This window comes from Genypterus blacodes, unplaced genomic scaffold (assembly GCF_046128005.1).
Source record: "Genypterus blacodes isolate CSIRO-AG114 ecotype Tasmania unplaced genomic scaffold, CSIRO-AGI_Gbla_v1 ptg000469l_1, whole genome shotgun sequence".
In the NCBI taxonomy this organism is placed as follows: Eukaryota; Metazoa; Chordata; class Actinopteri; order Ophidiiformes; family Ophidiidae; genus Genypterus; species Genypterus blacodes.
The window spans coordinates 45001-55000 of NW_027467235.1; the positions used below are offsets into that span (position 1 = coordinate 45001).

Genomic DNA, 10000 nt, shown 5'->3' on the forward strand with positions numbered 1-10000 from the left:
CCACCACTGAGGTGCCAGAACAGAGAAAAGCCGTGACCGTGTCGATCGGACGCAGGGGCCGCTGAGCGCCGGGGCAGCCGGCCGCCTGGAGGCAGCAGAGCGAAGTGGTCGGCCGGGGCTGTAGGGCTTGACCGTAGCCTGGAGGTATGAAGGAGCTGTTCCTTTCACTGCCCTGTAGGCTAGCACCAGAGTCTTAAACTGGATGCGAACAGCTACAGGGAGCCAGTGTAGAGAACGGAGAAGGCAAGTTGTGTGGGAGAACTTGGGGAGGTTGAACACCAGACGAGCAGCAGCTTTCTGGACGAGCTCCAGAGGTCTGATGGCAGAAGCCGGGGCGCCAGCAAGGAGGGAGTTGCAGTAGTCCAGGCGGGAGATGACAAGAGCCTGGATCAGCACCTGTGCTGCCTTGTCGGTGAGGAAGGGACAAATCCTCCGGATGTTGTAGAGGAGGAATCTGCAGGAACGCGTCACCGAAGCGATGTTTCCCGAGAACGACAGTTGGTCGTCCAGGGTCACAACCAGATTCCTCGCGGTCCGAGTAGACGTCACCACGGAGTCATCTATGGTGATGGCCAGGTCTCGGTGCGGGCAGCCCTTCCCCCGGAGAAACACCATCTCAGTTTTGTCCAGGTTGAGCTTCAGGTGGTGCTTCCACATCCACCCCAAGATGTCTGTCAGGCAAGCAGCGATGCGCGTCTCATTACATTACATTACATTACGATCATTTGGCAGACGCTTTTATCCAAAGCGACTTACATTACATTATATTACCACCCTTCGCAGAGGGGGGAGCAATTGAGGGTTCGGTGCCTTGCTCAGGGGCACCTCGGCAGGGACTCGAACCGGCAACCCTCCGGTTCGTAAGCGGAAGCTCTACCCACTCGACTACTGCCTCCCTAGTCTCCACTTGGGTGTCAGAAGGAGGAAATGACAGAATCAGCTGGGTGTCATCAGCATAGCAGTGGTAGGAGAAGTTATGGGAGTGGATAACCGAACCAAGAGATGTTGTATAGAGGGATAAAGGAAGAGGAGTGACTCTAGCAGGTTTCATCTGTAGCCTACAGGTTCAAGAGAGCAGGTGGTGGGGCGGCTAGATGTGATGAGCTGAAGGACCTCCTGGGCAGAGAGGAGAGAAAATTGGGACAGAGAGGGAGGTGGGGAGGGAGAAGATGGAGAGGGTGGTAGAGATGGGGCTGCTGGGGGGGTGATGGAAGGAAGATCGGATGTCGTTGACCTTCTTGTCGAAGAAGTTGGCGAAATCGTCTGGGAGGAGAGAGGAGGAGGGAGGAGGAGGGAGGAGGGGGTGGGGGTTGGATAAGGGATGAGAAAGTTTGAAAGAGTTTTTTGGGGTTGGAAGCAGAGGTTTGAATTCTCATGCAGAAGAAGGCAGCTTTAGCAGCAGAGAGAGAGGAGGAGAAAGAGGAAAGTAGTGATTGGAAGGCATGAAGGTCCTCCAGGAGTTTGCCATTCCTCCATTTGCGCTCAGCCGCTCTCAAGCTCCGTCTCTGAGTACGCACCCGAGTCCGACAACCAAGGGGCCGGTGGAGTTGGGCGTGCAGGCCTGGGGATAAGAGGGCAGAGATTGTCCAGAGAGGAGGACAAGGTAGAGAGAAGAAGATCAGTGGCAGTGTCAGGGGAGAGAAGAGAAAAAGATTCAGGGGCAGGGAGAGCAGAGAGAACAGAAGAGGAGAGATCGGTGGGGACGAGAGAGTGTAGATTGGGACGAGAAGAGATCATGCGGGTGGGGGGAGATTGGGTGTCTGCACACACACACACACACACACACACACAGAACTCATTTTGTCAGTTAAAGAGTAAGAGAGAGAGAGAGAGAGAGAGAGAGAGAGAGAGAGAGAGTACGGTGGCCGAGAGAGCTACGGTGGCCGAGATCCGCCACCGCTGCAAATAAAAGAAACGCTGCAAAAATAAAAAAGCTGGTGTGCAAAAATAAAAAAGCTGGTGCAAAAATAAAAAAGACGATGCAAATAAAAGAAACTCGGCAAAAAAGAAACGCTACTGCAAAAAAAAAGAAACGCTGCAAAATAATAAAAAAATAATAATAATAAAATAAATAAAAAAGCCACAACGGAAGTGGGTTACCGGGGACTGTTTTTGCCGATGCACCTGTGTGAGTAGAAGACAACGCCGACACACCTGTGTGAGGAGAAGAAGACGACGAAGACGACGAAGAAGAAACTACGAATAGGAAAACGAACTAGAAAGTAAGTGAACATGATAGTGTTTAATGTCGCTACATGTACTTTTTAATGTGTTATTTGGTTAAGCTAGGTAGCCCCAGGTTTGAAGTTGAACTGGAGAATGCCGGTGTATTGTTAGCTTCGGCGAACACGGGGAGACCACTAACAAGTCCGGCCAGATGTCAGTTTGACATCATAGCTGGAGTTTGAGTTATTGGATGACATCATTTTGTTAGCGTGATGACATCACGAGTCCGGCCAGATGTCAGTTTGACATCATAGCTGGAGTTTGAGTTATTGGATGACATCGTTTTGTTAGCGTGATGCCATCACACTCATTTATTTAAGTAGCTTCAGATTCAAACAGCTTCAGCAGCATTGGAGACACACTTTCTGGACCAACATCTGACTGTGACTGTGAGTGAGCTCGTCTTGTGGTGACCATCTACAGTGAAGACAGCTTATTACTGTCGTTGTTGTTGTTGTTGTTGTTTGTATAATTAATAATCATGCTAACAATAATCTAAGGCGTGGGTAACAGAAGTTATGTGGATGAATGTGAAGTTTAAGCTGTGTGGGGTGGCCAGGGACCTTTGAGAAAGAACCATGACCATAATGTCAGATTGAATCCTAAACTTGACTGTTTTTGCTTTGTCATTTACCAGGTCATGTTTTGTCCATTCTGTGGGGTGAACCTTCCATCCGTCCTGGTATATTGTGGCTCATGCTGTAGAAATGTCAGGTTCCTAAGGAGTCTTCAAGATGAAGGTACATTTCTTTCTGACAGTTAATGAGGTTCTTTAACATGATGGATTGCTATGTTTTTTCAGAGAATAAACTGTTAGTCATGAATATACCACTTCATATGGTGAAATCCATAACAGAGGCATGTGGAATACAATGAATTTGAAGAAATGAAAAATTAAGAAAGTGTCTTAGTTTACTAGGCTACTGATCCCTGTAAAAAATCCTATGCAACAATTTTGAATGTTTTGCACTGTGCTACTTTTATATAGACATTTTCAATTAATTAATTTTAACGAGTGCATTGAATAGCTTGATTCCTCAATAACTCTAATCACTAACTACCATGTCACCCACACATGATAATCTAAACAATCTCATTTATTCACCTCTCTGTAAAAATTGAAAATGTTTTTTATGCAGTTCATCATTTAGCCTCTAATATAGTGTCCTCCGTCCTACCCCTCAGGTCCTGAAGCTAGTACTCCAGTGGATGAACTTATCCAAAAATATTTCACAGAGGGCCATAGTTATGAAATAATAGTGGACTTACTGAAAACCAAACACAACATATCAGTCAGTTTTCGCAATCTACAAAAAAGACTAAAACATGCAAGCTTGACCAGAAGGATCAACTACACTCCAATTGCTACTGTGCAGGCAGCTATTTCCGAGGAGCTAAAGGGATCAGGCCAGCTTTTAGGGTATAGAGCGATGTGGCAGATTCTGAAACAGAAACACTCTCTTGTCGTCAGACGAGACGATGTGATGCGCCTAATGGCAGAGCTGGATCCATGTGGAACAGAGAATCGCTGCAGACGTAGATTTGTTCGAAGGGCATATCATTCAATGGGACCAAACGAATCCTGGCACGTTGATGGGTATGATAAATTAAAACCTTTTGGAATTGCCATAAGTGGCTGCATTGATGGCTTCTCCAGAAAAATTATGTGGCTGAATTGTGGAAAGACCAACAACGACCCTTCAGTAATTGCTCAAAACTACATCAACTGTGTAGTTGAGCACGGAGTTTTTCCAAAGCGGCTCCGCACAGATTTTGGCAATGAAAATGGAATAATGGCCGCCATTCAATGTACCATGAGATCAGAGCATACAGACGAGTTTGCAGGAGCTTAAAGCCACATGTATGGCACTTCAACATCCAACCAGCGGATTGAAAGCTGGTGGTCCTACTTCCGGAAACAAAGGTTTCTGTCACTTTTAATTCAATTATGTTTTACTTGACCCTCCTGGAGTCACCTTATTTATTATTTATTTTGTTATTAATTACGTAAAAACTGAAATAACGTGGTGCTCTAAAATTTGTGTACTTGAATGCACTTGAAAATATTAGGTTCACAATAAAGTTTTCCCTCATGTGCAATGCTTTCTCTAATATTTGATACTTAGTTTAACCTAAGATCATTGCTTGTCTTTGGGTCTCTGCATCCTTGTCCTGTAAGAAACTCTGGAGATAATTGGAATGACCATGAAAGTAAAACCTAACAGGAAACTTAATTGATGTGTTGCTCAGTGTGAACACTTTTCTGTACTTGCTCCTAGATTTGATGGGAGCAATTGTGGTTTCCCAGCATCTGCCCAAACCCTGAACCACATCACCAGCATCATGCCAGTGCCAGCAACTCCTGCTGGGGATGAGCATGAAACTCTCTTTGGAGAACTGCAACCACAGAGTGGTGTAAGAGCTCCTTTGCAGTGGGAATCAGCTGTAGAGAACTACATCACCCTGAAAAACATGGCTGGTCTGTAAAAAAATTAGGGACATATTTGTGTTGTGACAACACCAAAACAAACTTCTTTTTATGTGTTGTATTTGCTGTATGTCATTTTCCTCTCTCCCCTGTCATTTGGCAGACGCTTTTGTCCAAAGCAACGTACAAACGTCTGTAATAAAGTTGTCTATGCCTGAAAAAAATCTTTGAAAAAAAAGAACAGTCTGTAGTTTTTTTTTAGTTTTTTTTATAGAAACAAGCTGAAGCTGCAAGCACATTCCTGATATCAAATACAATAAAAATGTGCGGTGTTGACAACAGTCTATTTGCAATACAAAAAAAAAAAAAATGGAATGTTTAATATAATGTACACAAACATGGATCTCTAGGTCAGAGTGTGACACATTATTTTAAGTAGTTTAAGCCTTGATTGTGTGACAATATTTTCAGACAAGGCTAAGTGTGAACGATAGACTATGTTTCGGAGCTACAATTACCAGAGCTGCTGAATCAGTGCTTGACTCTCCATCTGCAGGTTCCCATATCTGGAAGTAAAAAACAATATATCAGTGAGCACTTCAAATTTGATTGACAGAACTAGAGCTGAACAAATTTGAACATAAATATTGAAGTTTGTAAAATATGTGTAGGCCAGGACACTGCAACATTTACCGTAATTTAAAATGCTATTTTGGCACGTTTCATCAGAAAAATATGGCTTCTATGTAAAATCTAGAAACATTTTCATTTTCAGACAATATAATCAATGTAAGACACAACAAATGTGGCACTCACCAATGTATCAGCTGCACTGAATTCTGCAGAGCTTGGACTCATGATGATCGCCTCTGAATCCGACGAAGTGGTTTCCTGAGCTGTGAAATACAAGAACAGGTATAAGAGGATTTTAGACTACTCAGAGCAACAACTTTTCTTGCCAAACTAATCATTTTAAAAAGCTCTTCTTGGTTGGCAATTCTTTCACAATTACTCACAAGACGTAGAGAAATCTTCAGCTGTACAAATGTACAGTGTGATGCGTTGGTAGGCCTTTCAAAATGCCTCCTTCTACGCTTTAAGGTACTTCTGTTCCTGGTACATTACTTATCTTTGTACTGTCAGGGTAGAGAAGTACATAGGGACCACCATGTAAATTTCTGTGGAATGCCTTCAGTTTTTGCTCAGCAGCTCTTTGCAATTCATCAGCATCCAACTCTGGTCGCACCAAGAGGGGAAGTACTGACCCTCTAACAGTCTTCAGTCCTCCATCTTTCAGCCGCACAAGGCCTACTGAAATCTACAGAGAAACATTGAAATGGCGACTATTAACTAGATCAGTGACACTATAAATACATGACAGCAAATTATTAGTCTATCTCAGCAAAAAGGTCACCTTCACAACCGTCAGGTTGTCTTTTGATGGAGCTTTTTTCTTTTTAAAACATGCTCGTCTCTCCTTCTCTTTTAGACTCCGTAAAGTCTGAAATGACTCCAGTACACTTTTTCCAGGAGCCTCTGCTTCAAATAAGAGTCAAATCAATCATCAATAAGAAAGAACAGAGAGACATACAGTGTTCTCACTCATACTCATTACGTTTATAGAGTGAACATTACCTAAGCCTAATTAAAAAGAAAAGAATGAAAGAAGCATTACCCCCACTTGTGCCAGGTGTGTCATCATCAACATCACACAGGAATTTGATGCCCTTGCCACATGAACAGCAAAACACTGGTTTCGGAGGCTGCTGGTGTCCACAAAAAGGACAATACATTATGATCTGCAAAAAACAAGTATCATTAGGTTGCTTTGGACTTCAATTGCATGAACATTTTAGCCGTCAGTTCAATACCTCAATCTGACATTATGGTCATGGTACGTTCACAAAAGTCCCTGGCCACCTCACACAGCTTAAACTTCACATTCATCCAAATAACTATTGTTACCCACGCCTTAGATTATTGTTAGCATGATTATTAATGATACAAACAACAACAACAACATCGATAGTAATAAGCTGTAGCCGTCAGTTGTTTCCACTCTCGTTAGTGGTCTCCCCGTGTTAGCCGAAGCTAACAATACACCGGCATTCTCCAGTTCAACTTCAAACCTGGGGCTACCTGGCCTAACCAAATAACACATTAAAAAGTACACGTAGCGACATTAAACACTATCATGTTCACTTACTTTCTAGTTCGTTTTCCTATTCGTAGTTTCTTCTTCGTCGTCGTCGTCGTCTTCTTCTCCTCACACAGGTGCATCGGCAAAAACAGTCCCCGATAACCCACTTCCGTTGTGGCTTTTTGATTTGCATCGTCTTTTTTATTTTTGCAGCGTTTCTTTTATTTGCAGCGGTGGCGGTTTTCGGCCACCGTAAGAGAGAGAGAGAGGGAGGGAGAGATCTCCCACAGGCACAGCTTCTTTTTTAGAGGCGTTTCCTGTTTAACAGCAGAGGAAACGCCCTGTCAGGCCAGAAATGTGATGTTATTGGACAGGAAGAGAACCTACGATCATTCAGGACAAAGCTGAGGACAGAGAGCAGAGGGCAGAGGACAGAGGACAGAGGACAGAGGACAGAGGACAGAGAGCAGAGGACAGAGAGCAGAGGACAGAGGATAGAGGATAGAGGACAGAGCTTCACTGGTCAGCTGGTCACCATGTATGCTGGTCACATGGCAGGTAGGTCTGAGACTCATGAGGCCTTCATGTTATTATAAAGACGAAAATGTGTTTCCAGGTTTCTGAGCCTCAAACTTTGATTCTTGTGGCCACAGAAATGATAATTCCCAAGTTGAAAGTTTGTTTGCAGGACTGAAGTCTCTGTAGTGAAACGTCTCACATGTGGACCGGAGACAATGAAGCTTTGGGATCAAACATGAGAGAGAAAGGGATTATTGATCCATAAACTCTGCTCCTTCATGTTTATAAAGATAGATATGAATATCAATGTCACTGATTGTCACCATCATTGATTTATTTTCAAAGAAAAACATTTAAAACAACACAACGAGGACACACAGCTTCAGTCTCTGCGTGAAGAGAGAGACGCCTCCCGTCCACCGTGCGTCCCTCACCGCACGCTGCAGTCACGTGTGTGTGTGTGTGTGTGTGTGTGTGTGTGTCAGGTGAAAGACTTTGTAGGGGCAAATACCACTTCTCAGGCTGGGCAGAGACAGAGTTAGGAAGTGATATTATGTGCATTAGATATAGGATACTGTGTGTTCTTAACTAAGCTTAATATTACAAGTGTGTTTCTTTTAATGTTCCTCCGGTGTTAACCATGACGATTGCATATGTGCCGTTTCTTCCTCTCTCTCTCCCTCTCTCTCAATCCTTTGTTCCTGGTAAAATGTGCTCATGCTCACGACACCGCCGTGTGTCTGACTGAAGGTTTTGTGTATCACAAGAGTTTCTCTGAGTCTCTCAGCCTGTCTCACAAGTTATCTAAGTCAAGGCTGCCTCCATCCCATCTTCTCCTGTGCTGAGGGGCAGAGCACACTCTCACACACGCACGCACGCACGCACGCACGCACGCACGCACGCACGCACGCACGCAGGCACCCACCAGCACACGCCCACACACACAGGCAAGTTAGGAAGGACTCCGCCATCTTGATAGCTGTGGGACCCTCACCATTCACATGTGTTTATCCGCCATTTTATGTAGCCCTGTTTCCAAGCTAGACTTGCCATCTTAGTTTGATCCAGGTCCTACTAGTGGGTGTGTTATAACACTTCCTGCACATCACACACGCACACACGCGCGCACGCACACACACACACACACACACTCAACTTTTGTTTTCTTTGTGTTTGAATCTGTTATTTCCTCAACTTCTTACTGTTGTTTTACGTTTTCTGGTTTATTCTATTGATGGTAATGACTTTAGTTATTATTGTGAGTTAATAAATCCTTTCATATTTTAACAAGAAGTGTCTGAAATAGTTTGCTCTGAATGTTGGTATGATTATCAGCCCCTACGCCCGTCAAGTGTCGCTAACTAACCCCTAACCCTTCTAGACTGATTTTGAACGCAAAACTAATCTTTAAATTATTCACATTTTATTAATTATCAGCAACAATGTTCATGAGTTGCTGGTGCTGTAACTGCACCCGGACACTAGAGGGAGCCCCGGAGCACAGCACCGCTCTGAGACTCCAGACAAGAACCGCCGTCAAGTCTTTGAGCCGTTTGATCCTTCAGAATAAGAGAAGACGGCAATCGATTTGTTACAGAGGGCGGGACCGTAGACTCAGTGTGAAACGGGTGTGAAGGGAGTGAAGGGAGTGAAGGGTTGTTTTTGGACACAGAGAGCTGTTCATGTTCAGGCGTTCATGAGGCGACGTGGTTCTGTTCTGCTCTGAGGTTAAATCTGTGGCTTTGTTTAAGTGTGATGGTTGAAACTCATTGATCAGGTTTCATCTGTAGCCTCTATAGATCAACCCAAAGACTAAAGGACACACAGACATGTAGAGTTGTGTCAGGACTTCATGTCCTCAGCTCAGGCCTGCTCATCAGACCTCAGCTCCTCCCTCATCAGAAGAAGTGCTGACGAAGATCAAGATGTGCATCTCTCTGTCGGCTCCCGGGCCCTACGCCTTCCTGGTGGTCCTGGCCCTGGGCAGGTTCACTCAGGAGGAGAAGGACACCGTGAAGATAATCCAAGAGACCTTTGGTAAAGATGCAGCTAAATACACGATGGTGCTGTTTACAAATGGAGACCGACTGAAGAACATCACCATCCAGGACTTTGTCTCACAGAACACAGAGCTGAAGGCCATCATCCAGAGCTGTCACGGTCGATTCCACGTCTTCAACAACGAGGTGAAAGACCACGAACAAACCAGACAGCTCCTGGATAAAATCGACCTGACGACTCAGGCTAACGGCGGGGGGAACTACACCAACGAGATGTTCCAGAGAGCCGATACCGCCATCGACAATGAGAAGAAGCGACTCAGGAAAGAGTCCGAAGAGGAAAGGCAGAAGGAGCTGGAAGAGCTGAGGGCCAAATGTGAGACCAAGATCTTCTACAGGGAGGAGAGGAACCTGCATGTCCGCTACGAAACTGAAGCCAGATCTCGAGCTGAAAGGTCAAACGCCTTCAGCGCCACTACAGCCATCGCCCTCTCCTCAGCCTGCGGCGCGGTGGTCGGGGGTCTGATCTGGAGCGCAGGAAGACCCCCTGGTGTCGCACTCGGTGCTCTGGCAGGAGCGGCTGTCGGAGCCCACGTGGGAGCTTTAGTCATCAGAGTCTCAGAAAGATGCAACATCCAGTGAGAAGAGGACCAGGGACTCAAACCTCCACCAAGGCCCAAACAAGCC

General features: G+C 45.1%; 1 protein-coding gene and 2 long non-coding RNA genes across 4 annotated transcripts in view; 2 read left to right on the plus strand and 1 right to left on the minus strand.

Annotated features, from left to right (window-relative positions):
* Nucleotides 1-2142: 2142 nt before the first annotated feature.
* On the plus strand, nt 2143-3792 carry LOC142990130 (uncharacterized). The gene is made up of 3 exons (XR_012960747.1): nt 2143-2222; nt 2864-2966; nt 3412-3792. It is a non-coding gene; the product is annotated as an uncharacterized LOC142990130 (long non-coding RNA).
* Nucleotides 3793-4914: 1122 nt separating this feature from the next.
* LOC142990123 (uncharacterized) lies at nt 4915-6981 on the minus strand. 2 transcript variants are annotated; one of them, XR_012960743.1, is made up of 5 exons: nt 6861-6981; nt 6330-6453; nt 6069-6190; nt 5780-5972; nt 4915-5180 (listed from the first exon to the last, which is right to left on the minus strand). It is a non-coding gene; the product is annotated as an uncharacterized LOC142990123 (long non-coding RNA). The 2 variants fall into 2 exon arrangements; XR_012960744.1 differs by lacking the exons at nt 5780-5972; nt 6069-6190 and adding an exon at nt 5471-5550 and having other exon boundaries at nt 4916-5220.
* A 2238-nt stretch (nt 6982-9219) lies between these two features.
* Nucleotides 9220-10000, plus strand: part of LOC142990131 (GTPase IMAP family member 8-like) — a 7503-nt gene continuing 6722 nt past the window's right edge. Inside the window, exon 1 of the mRNA XM_076139871.1 lies at nt 9220-9951. Coding sequence (XP_075995986.1) covers nt 9239-9951 — 713 coding nt within the window. The 5' untranslated portion in view covers nt 9220-9238. The remainder of the gene's footprint in view (nt 9952-10000) is intronic.